Below are 16,936 nucleotides of genomic sequence, written 5' to 3'. Positions count from 1 at the left end.
GGGGACAGCCGAGGGGATAGCGCCACGCTCACCTCACACCGTGCAGGGGCGAAAATCCCTCGGAGCCCCTGCAGCTCCGGACCTTTCAGCCAACGCCCGCGGAAGCCCTGCAGGACCCCACCGGCAGCGACGGCAGGCACACGCTAACCCGCGGCGGATAGGTCCGTGCAGCGCCGGGCACAGAGACCCCGGACGGACAGACAGACGCACATAGAGCTTGCGGCCTGGCGCGCAATAGTTTTATTCCCTCATGGTCTTGCCTCAGCCATCTGCCACTGTCTCCTTCACCGAGGCCAGGACATGCTTCACGCCCACGTCCATGCCATACTTTGCAGCTGTGCAGGTCTTAGCTGAAGATGCCAGCTGTGTACCAGGTGTCGTCGTCAGAATGCTGTATGGCAAAGGCTCTGCCTGCATCCCCACAGCAGTTGTCCTGCCGCGGCTCACTCATGCCCACGCAGAAGGTGCCATTGCCAAGGGCAGGCTGGACCCAGTAGGACACATTCTGTGCACTGTAGTATTCCTAGCAGCGCACTGGCCGCATCATGCATGTCAGGAAAGCCAAAGGTGGCACTGCAGCCCCAGACTGAGATGGAGCCCACCTACCCTGGGTGCACATAGTCCTTCTTGGCCAGGTAGATGGGCATCACCTCTCCATGCAGCACCTGCTGCTTCAGCAAGGCCAGGTCCACAGGCTGTGGGTAGCCAGGGTGCAGCAACAATGCGCTCGATGCTCAAGGCGGGCTGCTCCCAGCTGCCCAGGAACAGCTGCAGTGCAGGGGCAATCTCCTCCTGCATGGTTTTCTCAGTGTGGATGTTCAGGTAAACGTTCCTGCCTGTGGCCAGCAGCCACTGGTCACTCATGAGTGTGGCCCCCACAGTGAGGTTGTAGCGGGTCACCATCCGGCCCTGCCAAGGGAAGCTGCCCTTCTGAGCCAACACATCCCCGCCAGCACTGTATCTGCCAGGGGTGGGGTTCTTTGGCTTCCCACACACTACATAGGGCAGAGCAAGGCACAGGTGAGACCTCTGAATGCAGTGGGTGCCAGATACGTCCTGGTGCTCAGCAGCTCCAGGGAGCAGCACTAAAGATGGAGACTCTGAGCAGTCCCCGCAGCTCTTCAGCTTCCCAGATTGCTCACAGCCCCCAGCCACTGCAGTCTGCTCTCACGTGGCTCAAAGACAGGCACATCCTTAGCAGCATCAGCTCACCCATACCTGATTCTCATCACATTTTTAAGTCCCTTTCGAGGAAAACCAGAGTCAGCACCACTGCCCTGCAGCCAGGGAGGCACAGAGGTGCTTGTACATCCATGGGGCTTGGATGAACAGAAGTAGCTATTCATACCCCAGTGAAGTGGGATGGAGTGTCAGGCTGAATTACCTAGTATTGGGGCAGCCCCACACATTCCCTGGAACTGGGCAAAAGCCCCATCCCCGGGTGCTGTGCCCATGCAGTGTACCTCACCATCATCAGAGCTGCGCAGCCAGTAGTACAGGTGGCAGCAGGAGCAACCAGGTGCTCCATGTGCTTTGCACAGCTCCACTCTGCAGGCAGAGAATGCTCAGCTGACCCACAGTACCCAGTCCAGGATATGCTCCCACCTCCACCAGGTCCCTTCCTAGTTTTGTCTTCCTGCCCCATGCCTGCTCCCTACCAAGCCCCCTCCCAGCTCTGTCCAAACCCCAGTGCTCCCCCCTTGCCCTGGAAGGTACTGGTGGTAGCTGCAGTCCCCAGCACATGCCAGGCCAGCAATCAACAGGACTGCAGGGCAGAGAGGGCAGCATCAGGAGAAAACTCCTACTCTTTGCTCTCAGGTGTGGGCTCCACCAGGACCCGGGGCCTGGCCAGGCTCATCCCTGTCTGGGTATGAAAAAGGGGCAACTTCATGCCCCAGGGCAGCCCATCAACGAACCATGAGTCAGACCTGAACTCTGCTGCTACAGAGGTCAAGGCTGCAGTGTTGGGACCTGGGAGCTTCCAGGCCCCAACACTGGTCCTCTCTAGGGCCAGATCTTCAGCCAAGCAAGGAGAGACACGGCACTGAGCACATCTAGCACTGAGCACATTGGTGTCACACCCCATGCTCATAGCAGCCTCCAGCCTCCTCCTGCAGGTCATTACTGCTTGGGCCTTCCTCCTCACCCCTTTTATTACCACCTCCTTCACCCTGGTGCAGTCCATGCAGCAACTCACAGCAGTTAACTGTCAGCTAGCAGCTGGCTGGATCTGTCCGGCCAGTTGCAGGGGTGCAGTGCAAAGCGCATCAGCCTGTTTGCAGAGTCTGCCTCCCACAGGAGCACAGCTGAGGAGCAGCAGGAGAGAGTAGTGCTGCAGGGAAGCCGCCCCAAAACCATTCAGAGCATGTGGATCCAGCCCCAGCTCTGAGCCATCGAAGCTTGGCCTGCTGGGGATCTTGACAGTGCCCCCCTTCCACTCAGATATTCCAGTCCTCTAGCCTTAAGAGGGACATCTCTGCCCAGTCACAGACACCCAGAATGTGGCTTTTCCATCCTCTGTGAACTTCTTTTTATCTCATGGGGCATCTGCATCCCTGAACAATGCTGGGCTTGAGATTCCCGGCCCAGCAGCAGCCATACTTGTGCCAGCACACAGAAGGTTGGAGTCCAGCACAGGATGCATCAGGGCTCCGCAGCTCTCATCTGTGAGCCTTGCCAGCACATTAGGAAGGTGCTGTGCCACCCTCAGACTGGGAAAGCAAGAGTTTCCCAGGCCCACTCCAAGGCACATCAACACCTTGGCCAATGGACCAGGTCACATCCCTGTTAGAACAGAGAGAATCCATCCATCCAGGAGAGTCCAGGAAATGAAGAGGATAGTGCAGGGGGCTGCAAAAGCAGGGAGCCAGCAGGCAATGACCCTGACATGATCCATGGGCAACCCCAGAGTGAGGGCAGCAGTTGTGAACAATTTTGGTAAAGTGCTATTGGGCAATCCTGCTCTGCAAGGTGACTTGTGAGAGGCTGCTGAGGGAATGCTTTGTGCAGGGTGAGCTGCTGCTCAGGAAAAGCCCAAGATGACTGCAGTGAGTTTGGAGTGAAGGAAAAGTCAGCACCAGAGGTCCCAAGGACAGAAACAACAGACAGAAGCACCTTTGATCAGGCCCTTTCCATAACTAACAAGGCATGACTGCAGCCATCTCCAAACAGCTGTGTACTGGTGCCCAGCACCATCACTGCCTTCCCACCCCAAGGGCCTGGTCTCAAGCAGAAGTCTCTGCCAGGGGGGGCTTGGTGCACTTATCAGTCCATCCCAGAGCTTGGCTACCGTGGTGGCTTCTCCCACCAGGAAAAGTGGGAGCAACATGGAGAGCTGATCCTGCTCAGCCAAGAAGAGCTAAGCTGCATCCCTTCAGCCCATGGGGTATCCGCAGAGCACCACAGAGGACCAGGTGAGCCAAATGTTTATTGACAATCAGTTCTGCTGTCCACAGGGAAGCCAAAACACAGCCCTGAAAAGCAGCACTGTTGTGAAAGCCCTGTCCCCTGCTCTCCACCAGTGCAGCCTCTGCTCCATCCATCAGACCCTTCCCAGCAGCTAGAACCAGGACCTCGTCTTAGTCCCAGTCTGCCCAGCACTGGAACTGTCACATCCATCCCTGCTCCACCATGGCTCTTCCCAGCTAGACCTTCATTCTGCAGTGCGTCAGCAGCGGTGATCTGCTCCAACTGCCTCCATGACGTTCTTGAAGCCCTGCTCCCTAATCAGTGACTACGTGTGGTGGGACTGGGCTGGCACTATGGCTCAGCCCTGCAGTGCCACTGCTTGGGCACCAGCAGACAGCTGTCCAGAGCTGTCCTAGGACCAGGGGCTGTCTGCGGTTGTGCTTGGCCTCCACTCACCTCAGCAGCTCCTCCAGTTCCCGCTTCACTGCCCCCACCACTGGTGGCCCGTGGTACACAAGTGCTGTGTACAGCTGCACAAGCGAGGCTCCGGCACGGATCTTCTCTAGAGCATCCTGCCCACTGCTCACCCCACCCACGCCAATAATGGGAACCCGGCCTGTGGGTGGGGCGCAGGGTCAGGAGGGCACAGGCAATGCTGGCATGCGCTCCCAAGCCCTGTTCTGCCATTACCTTGAGTGAGAGCATACATCTCCCTGATGGTCTGTGTGGAGAGCTCCCGCAGAGGCTTCCCACTGAGGCCCCCATGCTCCAGGCGCTGCCTGCTCCGGAGGCTGCTGGGGCGGCTCACAGTGGTGTTGCTGACTATCAGCCCATCCACACCTACCTGCAGAAGCAGTAGTGTGAGGACACAGCTTCCACAAACAGCCCAGCCCTTCCCCTCCTCCCCTGCCAGGTCAGGACCATCCAGCACAAAACCCAGAAGTGTGCCTCAGGTTAAAGCTGCCCCTCACTGTCTGGACTGCCTGGGTGACACACATGGGCCCTCGCAGAGTCTGACCTACCCGGGACACCATCCCTACAGCATCCAGAGAGTTGCAAGTGTACGTATCTTTCAGACAGGTGACTTGCCAGAACCACCATGGTCCTGCCTCCAGTGGCCTCACCTTCCTGACTCCTCACCTCACAGACAACGCTGGCGATGTCCTGCTTGTCCTGTGCAGTGAGGTCAGGGGCAATCTTCACCAGCACGGCTGGCTTACGCTCGCAGGGCAGCAGGTCCCTCTCCGCCAGCACCTGTTGGTGCACATGGCAGTGCATGGCAGGGAGATGCCTCCTGTGCCAGCTAGGAGCTACAGGCACCCACCACCACAGGCAGTACAGAGACACGCCCTGCTCTTCTACATGGCACCAAGAACAGGAAAGGCACCCTTGGCACGCAGCCTGGAGCACACGGCAGGCACAGGACCCCAGTGATGCCTGAAGTTATGGGGTGGACGGCTCACTGCCTCATGTAGGAGTAAGCGGAGGGCAATGCCTCACTGGTCCTGAGCCCTTTGCTGGGATACAGTGCCCTAGCACACCCCCTGGCAGCAGCTAACAGGGACATCTCAGTGGTCCTGCCTGCCCCGTGGGAAAGCCACCCCCATTCCTCCCTGTGCTAGGGCAAATCCACTGGCTGCAGCATTGCAGATGCTGCCAGGAGATGGGATGCACTCAGTGCTGTAGCTGTGGTTTGGACTAGCTGGGGGAGGCACCCACCTTGCTCAGCAGGTCCCGCAGCTCAGCCTTGCCCTGCAGGTCCCGCAGCCCTGGGGTGTTCGGGCTGGACACGTTCACAACAAGGTAGTCAGCCAAGGGGCCCAGTGTCCGGACCCCAGCCACATAGTCAGCTACAGCATCGGTAGAACTCTTGTTCTTGCCCAGGTTGACTCCAAGAGGCATCCCAGCTGGAACACAGACACAGCTGAACCAGGGCAGCACGACCAACCACCACCCAATGGCCAGAGCACCTGAAAAAGGAGGCCCCAGGACCAGCTAAATTTAAGATGATGACATGCAGCCTATGTATTTCATGAGGATAGGCCTGGGACTGTCCTGCAACCACAGGAGTATTGTCACAACCACCCATCAGCACCTCCCAGCACCACAGGCGAGCAAGGGCTGCCCTCAGGATGCGTCCAGCTAAGGTCCTCTTGGCTTTGTCTATGTTAGCGGACACATCCTACCCAAAGCAGCAAATGTAGCTTGATCCCAGAGAAAATAGCAGGAGAAATATGCCTAGTCACAATGCCAAGGGTGAGACTACAGCCCCAAGAGAGTCTTGCTGTCCAACTGTTCTCCGCTCCAGCTGGGGTGCTCCTGTGCCTGGATACGGGCATTACGCACCAATCCTGGCCTACAGGTACCCAGGAGATGCCCAAACCTACCCTGCAGACCCCAAGAGCAAAGGCTTACAAGCTTGTCTCACCCCTAGTGAGCCTGATCTGTGTCTCCTGGCGGGCTCGCAGCCTGCGCTCCACCGCAACGTGGCCATGGCTGTTGAATCCATACCTGCACCAGGACAGAGGGGGTTCAAGGCTGGGTTATGTCTGCAAGTCTCCAATAGGACACATGAGCAACCCAAGGCCAGTATGAGGTCTCTGTAGCTTTGCTCAGGACATCCAAACAAAAGCCACCACAGTGCCAACCAAAGACCTGGGACCACCCAAATATGCACCCTCCTTCACAGTGGGCAGACTGTGGGACATGGCAGAGCAGCTGCTCTCAGATCTCACCTGTTGATGACTGCCTCGTCCTCTGCCAGACGGAAGACCCTGGGCTTGGGGTTCCCTTCCTGGGATTTGGGCGTGACAGTCCCCACTTCCACAAAACCAAAGCCCATCTTGTACAGCCCGTCCACAGCCTCACCCTGCTTGTCGAAGCCAGCAGCCAGGCCCAATGGGTTGCAGAATCGATGCCCGAGGACTCGCACCTCCTGAGGGGCTGGGGCTGGGTCAGAGCCCAGAGACTCCAGGAACTATTGCCAATGCCTCGCTCCAACAACCCTCCTGACAGACCCGGCCGCCTCCCCTGCCCTGTGAAGTGTCCTTATGGGGTGCCTGCCCGAGGGCCCCTCGTCACCCGCCACGGACTGCGACGGGATCCGGCCGCATACGCACCCCGCCGGGCCAGGCGACCCTCCCCCTCCCCGTCTATTCTGGCCGCCCATCCGACCTCCCCACTCCCCGCCTTGGTCCCCGCGCTCCGCCGCGGTTCCCCCTCCTCCTCCGCCCTCGAGAAACGCACCAGCGCGGGGCCGTCGGGACGGGTGGAGGGCAGCAATCCGAGGGCGGCGGCGCGCAAAGCCAGGCCGTGGGCGGCCTCAGGGGGAAGCACCCGGAGCGCGGGCATCACCGCCGCGTAAAGCCGCTCATCGCCTGCCGCCAGCACCGATCCTACGAGCAGCCCGCAGCCTCCCAGCGCCAGCAGCCGGCCCTGCGCCAGGTCGTCAGCAGCGGACCAGCAGCGACCCCCCCACCAACCACACCCATCCCATCCCTTCCCCTCACAGCACCCCGGCCCCGATCCCACACCACCCATCCCGTCCCGCTCCAGACGCAACCGGCCAAGCCCGGCTGTCCCCAGGGTCCCATGAACGGCCCCGCCAGGACGGCTCCGTGTCCCCCCCGACGTCCCCGGGGCCCCCCGGCTGCTCACACGCAGCGGCGCCGCCATCATGCTCAGCCCACTACCTCAGAGGACTTCCGGGGGCCTCCTCTGTGATTGGCGGAGGCCGTACCCTTCCAGCCAATAGCCACACAGCAGACGTCGCGACAAGAAGCCCCGGGTGCGCGCCGCGCAACCCCGGGCGACGCGCGCACACGGTGAACCCCTGGCCGCGCTTTATTGAACGAGGTACAAACGGCCCGAGCGCCCAGGGAAGCGGACAGGTGGTCTACAGCCGTGGGCAGCGTCACGGACACGTACGGTAGAGCTGCAGACAGTGTCACAAACAGGTACGTTACAGTCTCGGGATGCCTCGGGCTCGGGTAGGGTGAACAAGCTGCTGCTGCATATCCCGTCAGACTGCGCTCCATACCTCGCCCACAAGACCTCGGCGGTCCAGAGCTGCTCAGCACCCGGGAGGAAAGCTAATACACCAAAACCCCGAGGCAGCAGCAGAGCCTGCCTAGCTCTGCCCTCTGTGGGGAGAGTGGCACACCCAATAGGCCCAGGCAGACAGTGCCACCCTTCTGCAAACAGACCCCATCAAGAATACCATGAAGGCAAGCAAGGGCTCCCCAAAAGAGCCTCCACTGGCAGGCATGGAGCCATCACAGAAGCAGCCAGGAACAGTGCCCAGAACATCATGCACAGCCCTCCCCATACAGCTACCCAGACTGAGAGGGGTGCTTCCCTGCCTCACTCTCACAACATTCTCCACAGTTCACCTCCTGGAGCAGCAAAGATCAGGAAAGCGGCAGCACTTAGTGTTAAGTACAGCATGAAGAGAGTTCAAAAAGAAGAGTATGTTCATTGGAGGTTAAATACAGGAAACCAATTTCAAAGGGAGTCTGTTTCAGAGAAAAGATGTCACAGCTCCTTCTCCTCCTTCTGCAGCCCAGGAAGTTTTACGTTTTCTTCTTCAGCTCCTCAAATCTCCGTGAAAGATCATCGAAGTCAATGTCTTCTGAGGCAGAAGAGTTGGCACCAGCGGATGCTGTCGGCAGTGTGTCTGGCACAGATGGCAATTCAGGCAGCACAAAGTTATCAAAGGTATTAGGAGCGCCAGCTCTTGGTTTAGGAGAAGCTTCTGGCTTGGGCTCAGGCCCTGTTTTTAAGAGAAGTATCACTGTATTTCACCACCTGCACACACTCACCAGGCCAAGTGGAGCCCCACAGAGGTATGGTCATTCCAGCAACAGGCAATACCACTGTTTTTTTCTGAACAGCCCTTAATACCCAAGTTTTTCCAAAACTGAACATACTCACCAGGGATGAGTGCAGCAGTGTCCTTGTCTGTGTTAGGCTCATCAATCTGAAAAAGACTCTTAGTTACTACAGCTCTGTCCCACCAGGCATGGTCACACCAGCACACAGGCAGAGCTCAGAGGCACAGCTCCAGCAGAGCAGTGCACACTCCTCCCCAACCATAGCAGGCAGCCACCGCTTTGCAACAACCTGACTCTCTTCCCAAGAAACAGAGGTTTCTTCTGCTCTTCTCTCCCTCCTGGTCAATGAAAGCTGCTTCACTGACCATATTCTGGAACTGGATCAATCGAGCATATCCAGTATCAGGTCTGAAATATTTATCAAGGCCACTGTGAGAAAACATTGCCCCCTTCATCCATGTCATCACAGCTCCTTGCTGTCTTTCTTCATAAACCACTGACAGGCCCTTGTGACTAGCAGCAGAGTATGAAATGGGCCACGTCAAGTCTTGATCTGTCTGGGAAAAAGGCTCATGGCATACTCAGCTGTGCTAGTAAAATTTCTTATTCCCTCTATACTGCAGCCCTCAACACCCATTCCTATCCAGTTCACCTGCACTGCTGCACCTGTGAGAACTCAAAGTGTTGGCACCCACGATGATGAACTGGGCTCCTCCCTACTCAGAATAATGCAAAAACAAACAGCATTTCACCAAGAGCAGAGTGGGAGGCATGATGACAAACTGCAGCAACAACACCACAGACAAACATAGAAAGGGATGTCTCCAGCCTCTGCTTTGTAGTCCCTAAGGACTGAGGAAAGTCTGTGAAAGGAAGTCTTTAAACATACAGCATCTGGGTCAGCCAAAATTGTCATCCAGGCTGTTAACTAGTTCAAAAGCTGTAATAAAACAGACTCAAGACATCCACACTGCAAAACCCAGAACTTGTGGATTCTGCTTGGTTAACTGTTTATCAAAACTTTAAAAATGCAGCAAGAGAAATCTCAGCTTTCCTTTGCAGCCATAGCACAGAAGTGAATGATGAACTTCTCCTCACAAGTCATCCTTCCATCATGTGCACTTGGGTGATTCACTACACCAGCAAGCCAACACCAGCACCACCCCAAAAGCTGGCAGCAGTATCCTTTACAAACATCTTCTTTCTCTGTGGCTACTACTGCACCCTGAGGATCCTTCAGGTGCCTACAACTGCCATTCATCTCAGGCACTTACGGACTCGTATGTGGGTGGGTTTGCCGGAATTGGTGGTGGGTGGATGTTAGTGAAAGGCTGGTAGGTCCCCACTGGCAGGCCACTGAAGTTCTCCTGTACAGAGAGATCAGTCATGCACCAGACTACTCATCTGAGACACCACATGCCTACAGCTGCCATGGGAGTCACAGGAAGCAGAGTGTTAGATAAATGCAGGCAAATACCCAAGTGGGAAAGAGTTTATGCTTACAAGGAAGATTCACAAGTACTAAGTCAGATGCAGTCACCTGGAGCAGGCAGACCCAGCTAACTGGACTGTGGGTTATTCTAAAGAACCAGCATAAGTAAACATTTCATCTTTCAAAGCACAAGAAGTACCAAGCCAAGAAAGGAATTACTCTGCCATTTCTGGCCCTGTGTGCAGTACTGCAGAATAGGAAAGAGGTGTCTGGCTCACACAAGGCTTTGAATTGGCCTGATTTGTCACACAATAGTGCCTCAAGGACCCAGACCTTGCACAAGCCCTCAGCATGTTTATGCCTGGGCCAACAGCCAGCTGATGATACTTGGCCCAGATTTTCCACAAAAAAGCACTTCTGGGACCATATTAAGACTCCAAGCCATCCCACTATTCTGCTCTTCAGTCTACACAGATATCCTGTAAATTACTTAATTCAGAGAATGAAGGAGTTCTTTTTAGCTCCCACCTTCCACCCTTACAACAAACCACCTGCAAGAGCCATTGGCTCTGTCTTCTCCCCTTGCAGGTCTGAAGGCAGGGCTCTTCTGCATTTCTCTGTGCTATTCCCACACCACAACACTCACCTGATTTCCTTGACTGAATCCTGGCACACTACCAGCCTACCAACTTGAAAGTGCAGCTCCAACTCCTGGACAAAAGTCTGGCAGTCAGAAAACTGCCTCAGGAGTCAAGTCTGGACTCCTCAGTTCCCTGAAGGCAAAGAGGGCTGGCTGGAGAACAGGGGTAGGAACCTCCACAGTCAAGAAGCAACATTAAGCTTCAGCTGCACTGCCAACAGCCTCCATCCCATGCAGTCTCACACCAAGAAGATGGCCTTCTGACACACTGAGCTATCAGGTACAGTCAGCAGGAACAGGGCTAAGCACCACAATAGGAATCCTTTACACGAAAAGGAAACACACCAAGCTCAGGAACTCACCGGTCCCTTTGGAGGTGGATAGGAGAAGGCTGGATTTGTTGCTGGCATGGGCATAGGCATCATCACCGGCATGGGTACTAACCCATCCTGAGCTATCATTGGGGCTGTAAATCCACCACCTCCGCCCCCTCCATGGCCACCCTTCTTCACATCATCCGTGAACCCCACATCAATTAGATCTGCCTCTCCACCTGCTGGGGCTTCAGCCTGGAAAGAGTGGAAGAATTATGCTCACCAACACATCTCTGTTATGATCACAGCTCTCTGTTACAGCATTAGATACAGCATTTATCAATGGCCAAGATGGGAATACGCAACAGGAACAGAACAGAGAGCAACTATACAGTGGTATTAACGGGAAACAGAATGGGAACCAGGCTGTAACATGTGTAACTACTGCCACATGCAGTAGTGGTGAATGAAGGAAAAAGGATCATGCTATGCTGGGGCTGTGTAGAAGACACCAAAGCACAAGGACCACCCAGTTCACTGCAATGCCACATCCTGGGGCTCACTCACCATCACCACTGAGTCAGGCTCATAGGGCACATTGTAGTTTTTCGCAATCTCGATGAGGTATCTCTCCACCAAGATCTTGGGTGGTGCTTCCACACTCAGCTTGTGCATCAGCTGGAACACATGGCTGGAGAGACTTAGTAGGGCCAGGGCAATGCAGCATCCAACAGCTCTGTACCAGTGCCATCCCAGCCAGGGTGACCAGCTGCTAGGAGCAGCACACAGCCCTGGGGAGGCCTCTCCACCCAGTACAGCATGCTGCAGGCAGCCAGGGCTCTATTTGCTCTACCCTTCCCCATCCACAGCCAGCAGAGCAGGGCATCCCTGCCTGGGGCCTTAGCACCATGCTCCAATGCAGGTGGGACCTGGCTGCACAGCACCTGCCGTGCTCCAGACTGACCGCAAGCATCAGCCACTAGCCACAGGCCCAAGGGGCAGTAAGCCTCAGCAGGCGTGGCTGCCCTGCCAGCTCTACCTGTTCTACCAGTTCATTACCCTGTCGTTGACTGTCCCAATCTGGTTTGTCCGGCACAGCTTCCCATACTCTTTGCTGTACTTAGCACACAGTTGATCAGCAACCTGCAGCAGGAGAGAAACTCTAGAACATGCATACCTCTGCTTTCCCCCGCCTCAAACCACACATCCACTCACCCACCTCCCACTCCCTCAATTCTCCCACTGAGCACCCCAGTTCAGCAGCTGCAGCCACCCCACATGCTCCAACAACATCTGGTTTCCATCTGCAGAGCCAATAAAGTCCTTTGTTTTAATGATATGAAGTCCCAGACAAGGGCTTCCATCAGCATCTGGCAGCATCACCCCCACCCTGCATGTGCAACATCCCTCAAGAAAGCCTACTCACAATCTTCAACTCGGCCACTTCTGACTGAAGGCGTGGCGCAGCCCAAATCAGAGTCGATACCGCCTCTGCCAGGCCAGAGTCCAGCTCCCTACAACCAAAGAAAACAATTCTCTCTCCACTCCATGCAGCCAGCCACTGCTGCCCTCCATCTGCTTAGCCTTTTAGCTTCCATCCTGTACACTGGGCTCCACAGTCCCTATATGGGGAAGCAAAGGTCTGTGGAGAGATAAACACAGGTGCCCTCCTGTACTGCAGACCTGCCCCCAACAGTGGCCCTTCCTAAATCCAGGACCCTATCCCCCAGAGCTTACTTCATGGACTGGATCAAGCCAAAGCGGGCGAGCAGCAGATCACAGTACAGCTCCAGGATCTCCATGGCCTCCACAAGGTAATCTTCACGGATGATGTGCTCCACACGAATCCTGGCACGCTCATCTTTTCCAGCTGCCAGGTAATCTGCAATCTCCTTCCTTGCCTTCTGGGCCAACTCAGCTGTAGCACACATCCCAAGCCCAGTCACTGTGCTGGCCTAGGCTGCTGCCTCCAGACCGCCCACAGTCCCCATCACACATAAAGCTACCACCAGCTTCTCTTCCCTTTCAAATCTCTGCAGCATGAGACACTCAGCCATGGTTTGGCAGAGCCCTCATGTCCAGGTTCGAGCACATTTAACTCTTGGGAGAAAGGAAAGTGAACCCTAGGCTGCTGGAAACACTCCCATACCTACAACTTCCCTGCAGAGTTCACTGGACCACAAACCTTACCTGTGTCAGGGTAGATGGGGAGAATCTCCCACAGCACCCGGGGAGTTCTCCTCTGTGCTGTTAGAACACAAAGCCCACAGTTACCACCCCACAAACTGCACTCCAACAGCTGCCAGGAAGGTGGACAGAGGCCAGACTGGCTGTGGCCAAGCCTTCTCTTCCAGTTCCTTGTGCATTGAGGCAGGTCGTAAGGCCTGGGTCCAGCAAGGAAGAGCAAAAAGCTACTCCATATTTGGCCCCTGAAAGTATCCCAACTTGAGAAATACCTTCTCAAGTCTCCTGAGTCCCAAAAGCATCCTGGGTCCCACCTCCCCCTTCAATACTCACTCTTTTTTTTCTCCAGTAGTTTGAGGCGATTGATGACAAGGCGCAGGTTAACTCGCAAGCGCTCTGCCTTGAACCCAGAGCCCAACATGATAAACACTTTCTGTGGAGAAGAGAGACAGTCACTGGAACCAAGAAATGTCAGTCAGCACACCAGATGCTGTTTTACTGGGGGTGAAGCAAAGAAATTCCCCAAACAGACAAGCCCTGCTCGGCCAATCCTGAATCTAGTTATTTACAAGTGACTGAACGTCAAGCACTCATTATTACCTTTCCCATTTCACAACCCTGCACCTAACCAAGACCAACAGGACTAGCCTTAGAACTTTTGAGGAAACTTCCTGGACATTTTTTTTCAAAAACTGGTAAGTCAACTGAAGAGTCAAGCCCACCTCTGTACTAACAAAACACAAGTTATAAACCAACTACGTAATTAGCTCGAGAACTGTGGAAACTAAGGTTGTAACAATCTTGCCACCAGAAAGAAAAAGTCGTTCCACATTCGCCAGACTCTTCCTGCCCACAGTCAACTTATTAACCTACAGAAAGTAAACTCTAACAACATTTAATTATAGCACTCTGTTCACCAAGAACCATTCATCAAACAAAAGCTTCTTTAAAAGATATCACATAGAAAGACCCCGGTTTGCATCTCACCTCCCCATCCCTGCTTGTCGGCGACTGCACTGCCCAGCGCGGAGCGAGCCATCACCTGATCAGGCTGCCAGGACGGCCGCCAGCCGCACCAGCCGCTCAGCGAGACTCGCCGCGCCTGGCCCAGTTGCCCAGGGACAGTTCGGACAGTATGCAGGAGGCCCTACATGAGCTCCACCGGCGCAGCTGCACCCGAGGGCTGAGGGGAGAAATCCCTCTCCCTCTCCCTCCCCAGCTAGGTCGCACCGAGGGAACATCCCACACAGCACAAGCGGAGCAGGTCCCAGGGGCGGGCCCCTGGGCTGCGAGAGACGCTGGGGCAGGGCTCCCGGTCACCTCCTCAGACGCCGAGCACTCCCCACGGCCCCGCTCACCAGTCCCACGGCCCGGCTCACCACCCGCCGCTCCGCAGGTCTCAGCCACCCAAAATGGCGCGCGACAACCGCAAGACTTCATCACGCGCGGAGTGATCCTCACAGCCGGCACTCCCCGCACCCAGTCTCTGGCACTCCCCGCACCCAGTCCGGGGCACAGTCGAGCAGGCGCGGCGGGCGCTGTCCCAGCCCGCTTCCGCAAATGCGACCCTGTCGCAAGGGCGGCCGGGGAGAGACGGGTACGGTCTGGGAGAGCGTCGCAGAGGGACTACATGGCCCGGCGGATGGATCCTATGCGCTCGCAACTGGTGCCACGTCTGATAGGCGCCCGCCGGTACCCGCCCTCGGCGCGGTGGTTCCGTTAACGCGGCGTTCCGTCGGGTGCTGTGACCTGACCGCGGGGTCTTCGGCTCTCTAAGGGCTGCACGGCGCTGGTGCCACCGCGAAGGAGAGTCAGACCAAGGTCCAGCCCGGGCCTGGGCCTGGTTACCGCAGCCCCCGGGTAAGCAGGCCCAGCGGCCCTTCCTAGCGGGCCCGCTGATCTCGCGGCGGCGCTCGGTGGCCCGCGAGGGGAGGCGGCCCCGAGCCCCCGGGGCGGGGCGGTTCTCCTCTTAGCAGGTGCGCGAGTTCATAACGCGGTGGGTTTAAGTTAAAACTAAACCCGTGCATTTTGGCCTTGCAGGGTACGCGAGATTCTGGTGAGCCGGGGCGGCACGAGGGCTCCCGGTGAGCTGCCGGCAGAGGGGCCGGGGACAAGCGAGCCTCGTGGCAGGCACGGATGAGCTCCCTCGGGCGGTCGGGAGTCACGCGCTGGGCTGGATCCATGGCAAACAGGTGAGACACTTCAGGTAGTGAGAAGCCGGCACCTGAGGTCTGCGGACGAGCCGGTGCCGAGCCGTGCCCCCCGTGCCCGTGCTCGCGTCGCGCACCCCGGCGGCGCCCTCCGCCATCTTGCCCGTCTGTCTGTCCGCTGCCCTTTGTCTGTCCGCGGCTCCCGGCGCCTGCGGCAGGACCGGGTAAGCCTGACCGGGCTAGGGTTGCCGCCCGAAAGGGGCGAAACGGGCCCCGCGGCGGGACCTCCGCAACCGGGGCCGGTTTGTCAGGGCTGCTCGGTCGGGACCTCGGGGGCCCGGGCTGGGTTCCCGCGTCCGGCCTGTTGCCAGAGGAGCCGCATCTCTTTGTATGTCTGGCGGCTTGCGGGTCCGGTCCTTCCTGCCGTCTCCCGTGTGCTGGGACTGCTGGCTGGATCCCGCTGTCTTGGGAGGTTGCCGAGATCTTCATGTTCATCCATATGAGAAGACTGATGGGATCGCTGTGTCCGCCTGGCAGTGCGAGGCTGACAGGATCCTTTTGTCTGTCTGTCTGAGAAAGCTGATGGGATGTCTGTGTCTGTCAGCGAAAGGCTGATGAAATCCGTGTGTTTGTCCCTCTGAGGAGGCTGATGGGATCTCATGGGTGTCCATGTGTCTTGTGGGAAATGGGTTTGGTTCCTCTTTTTGTCTGTCTCTGAGAGGACTGCTGGAAATGCCACCTTCCTATGTCAGTTCAACAACAAGAATGATTATTAGGCTGCAGGAATGGGCAGGAAGGAGAAGGGTGTTGGGACTGAGTTTGAAGTAATTTTTGAAGGGGACACTCATCTTTTGGGGGGGAGGGCACAATTGCTTAAACCTTTACCTGAGAACTGGGTAAGACTGCCCATGCACAGTGCTTTGTGGATTGTGTTGAATGCTGGCCTGGAATATAACTGTGGTGATGCTAAGCAAGCCCCATAGGCAGAATGGTGGGGAATGACCCTGGGACAGCCAGTGGAGCTTGGCCAGGGACTTGGAGGGTTTCAGTGAAGTGTATGACAGACTTTTCTCTTCTCAGATGAGCCCTGTGCAGAGGGGAGGAACACTCTGTGCTCCCAGGTCAGGGAAACATGTCCCGTCGGAAACAGACCACTCCTAACAAAGTTCACTGTGAGTATGATGTTATGCAGCATTGTGGGACCCTTGTTCTGGCTGGGTTGTGGAACAATAGAATGATGGGAGTGATGGGCAGGGACAGCTTGTGGGGGATGGTGGTTTTTCATGTTTTGTCTTAGGATGTATAAGGAGAAGAACTGAGCTCCGTGTGTCAGGGAAGCTGTCTGTGTCCTGGCATAGCATGACAGGGTTAGGCTTGAACAAACAGCTAATGCTGTAAAGGTAGGTGTGTATGTGCTGGGCCTGTAGCTGGGCTTTGCATTCACACTGTCAAAAGTACAAGTTAGAATACTAGAGAATGTGGCTTGCGGCTCTGGCCTCTCTTGGGTAGCAAAGGAAGTTCTAGGCAAGGTGGTTGGAGCATGCTGGCTAAAAGCCAGCAAGTCCTGGGTTTTAATTTTCAACCTACCACAGACTCAGCTGACTGGCCATGGGCATGTTACTTAAGCTCACTGTACCTCAGTTTCCTACCAAATAATGAAATAAAGCCATTTGCTCTTTCCTGTCAAGGAATGGTTGAGGGCCAAGTAATTTACAGACAAATAAATGCTGTCTGCCAGATCATTCTTGAACTGACGTAGTAAGACGGATCTCTGTTTCTCCATCGTTGCCAAGACCTTAGCATTTGTTTGACAGTGGAAGGGCTGACTGTGTATCAGCACTTCTCGGCAGACACCAGTGGAACTGAGAGACACAGATGGAGGTTTGGCTGCAGAGGGGAAACTGCACATACATAGCTTTTGTTTAGTAGCAGAGGGAATTTGAGGGGCCTAAAACTATGCTCTTGTTCATACCCAG

The 16,936-nt window shown here is 56.1% G+C and overlaps 3 protein-coding genes and 1 pseudogene across 17 annotated transcripts in view; 1 reads left to right on the top strand and 3 right to left on the bottom strand.

The window, feature by feature from the left end:
- Positions 1–211: 211 nt before the first annotated feature.
- Positions 212–1,528, bottom strand: LOC120757773 (haptoglobin-like; annotated as a pseudogene).
- A 1,881-nt stretch (positions 1,529–3,409) lies between these two features.
- On the bottom strand, positions 3,410–6,803 carry DHODH (dihydroorotate dehydrogenase (quinone)). Of its 5 annotated transcripts, none has more exons than XM_040075370.2 (8): positions 6,655–6,803; positions 6,144–6,343; positions 5,837–5,919; positions 5,128–5,315; positions 4,549–4,662; positions 4,099–4,252; positions 3,865–4,024; positions 3,410–3,715 (listed from the first exon to the last, which is right to left on the bottom strand). In XM_040075370.2, the coding sequence occupies exons 1-8, from the start codon at positions 6,757–6,759 to the stop codon at positions 3,427–3,429; spliced, it is 1,293 nt and encodes a 430-aa protein (XP_039931304.1). In that variant the 5' UTR covers positions 6,760–6,803; the 3' UTR covers positions 3,410–3,426. The 5 variants fall into 5 exon arrangements, with proteins under 5 accessions (XP_039931304.1, XP_039931305.1, XP_039931308.1 ...); XM_040075371.1 differs by having other exon boundaries at positions 5,128–5,378; positions 6,144–6,443; positions 6,655–6,785; XM_040075375.2 differs by having other exon boundaries at positions 3,525–3,722; positions 6,655–6,801.
- A 430-nt stretch (positions 6,804–7,233) lies between these two features.
- Positions 7,234–14,455, bottom strand: IST1 (IST1 factor associated with ESCRT-III). Of its 4 annotated transcripts, none has more exons than XM_040075382.2 (10): positions 14,131–14,455; positions 13,144–13,243; positions 12,364–12,544; positions 12,053–12,140; positions 11,686–11,769; positions 11,194–11,304; positions 10,675–10,881; positions 9,515–9,607; positions 8,341–8,386; positions 7,234–8,179 (listed from the first exon to the last, which is right to left on the bottom strand). In XM_040075382.2, the coding sequence occupies exons 1-10, from the start codon at positions 14,248–14,250 to the stop codon at positions 7,980–7,982; spliced, it is 1,230 nt and encodes a 409-aa protein (XP_039931316.1). In that variant the 5' UTR covers positions 14,251–14,455; the 3' UTR covers positions 7,234–7,979. The 4 variants fall into 4 exon arrangements, with proteins under 4 accessions (XP_039931316.1, XP_039931318.1, XP_039931317.1 ...); XM_040075384.2 differs by having other exon boundaries at positions 14,190–14,340; XM_040075383.2 differs by having other exon boundaries at positions 14,169–14,326.
- Positions 14,330–16,936, top strand: part of ZNF821 (zinc finger protein 821) — a 12,307-nt gene continuing 9,700 nt past the window's right edge. For 4 of the 8 annotated variants that reach the window (XM_040075377.2, XM_040075380.2, XM_040075378.2 and 1 more), the window contains exons 1-3: positions 14,333–14,670; positions 14,851–15,002; positions 16,041–16,132. Coding sequence is in view for 1 of the 8 variants with exons in the window: in XM_040075376.2 (XP_039931310.1) it covers positions 16,093–16,132 (40 nt within the window). In the remaining 7 variants the exon portion in view is untranslated. Of the gene's footprint in view, positions 14,671–14,850; positions 15,003–16,040; positions 16,133–16,936 lie in introns of all 8 variants that reach the window. The other 4 variants (XR_005702653.2, XR_005702652.2, XR_005702656.2 and 1 more) reach the window with 3 other exon arrangements.

Source organism: Hirundo rustica, chromosome 11 (assembly GCF_015227805.2).
Source record: "Hirundo rustica isolate bHirRus1 chromosome 11, bHirRus1.pri.v3, whole genome shotgun sequence".
NCBI lineage: Eukaryota > Metazoa > Chordata > Aves > Passeriformes > Hirundinidae > Hirundo > Hirundo rustica.
This window is presented reverse-complemented; position numbering and strand designations above follow the sequence as displayed.

Excerpts from the sequence above, each read along its gene's own strand:
- DHODH (XM_040075370.2), bottom strand. The coding sequence starts at position 6,759 with ATGCCCGCGCTCCGGGTGCTTCCCCCTGAGGCCGCCCACGGCCTGGCT. Across the intron at positions 5,316-5,836 it reads ACAGATCAGGCTCACTAGGG|CTGGGATGCCTCTTGGAGTC; the intron begins GTGAGACAAGCT and ends TCTGTGTTCCAG. Across the intron at positions 4,253-4,548 it reads TCGCCAGCGTTGTCTGTGAG|GTAGGTGTGGATGGGCTGAT; the intron begins GTGAGGAGTCAG and ends CTGCTTCTGCAG.
- IST1 (XM_040075382.2), bottom strand. The coding sequence starts at position 14,250 with ATGAAGTCTTGCGGTTGTCGCGCGCCATTTTGGGTGGCTGAGACCTGC. Across the intron at positions 13,244-14,130 it reads AGTGCTCGGCGTCTGAGGAG|AAAGTGTTTATCATGTTGGG; the intron begins GTGACCGGGAGC and ends TCTTCTCCACAG. Across the intron at positions 11,770-12,052 it reads AAGTGGCCGAGTTGAAGATT|GTTGCTGATCAACTGTGTGC; the intron begins GTGAGTAGGCTT and ends CTCCTGCTGCAG.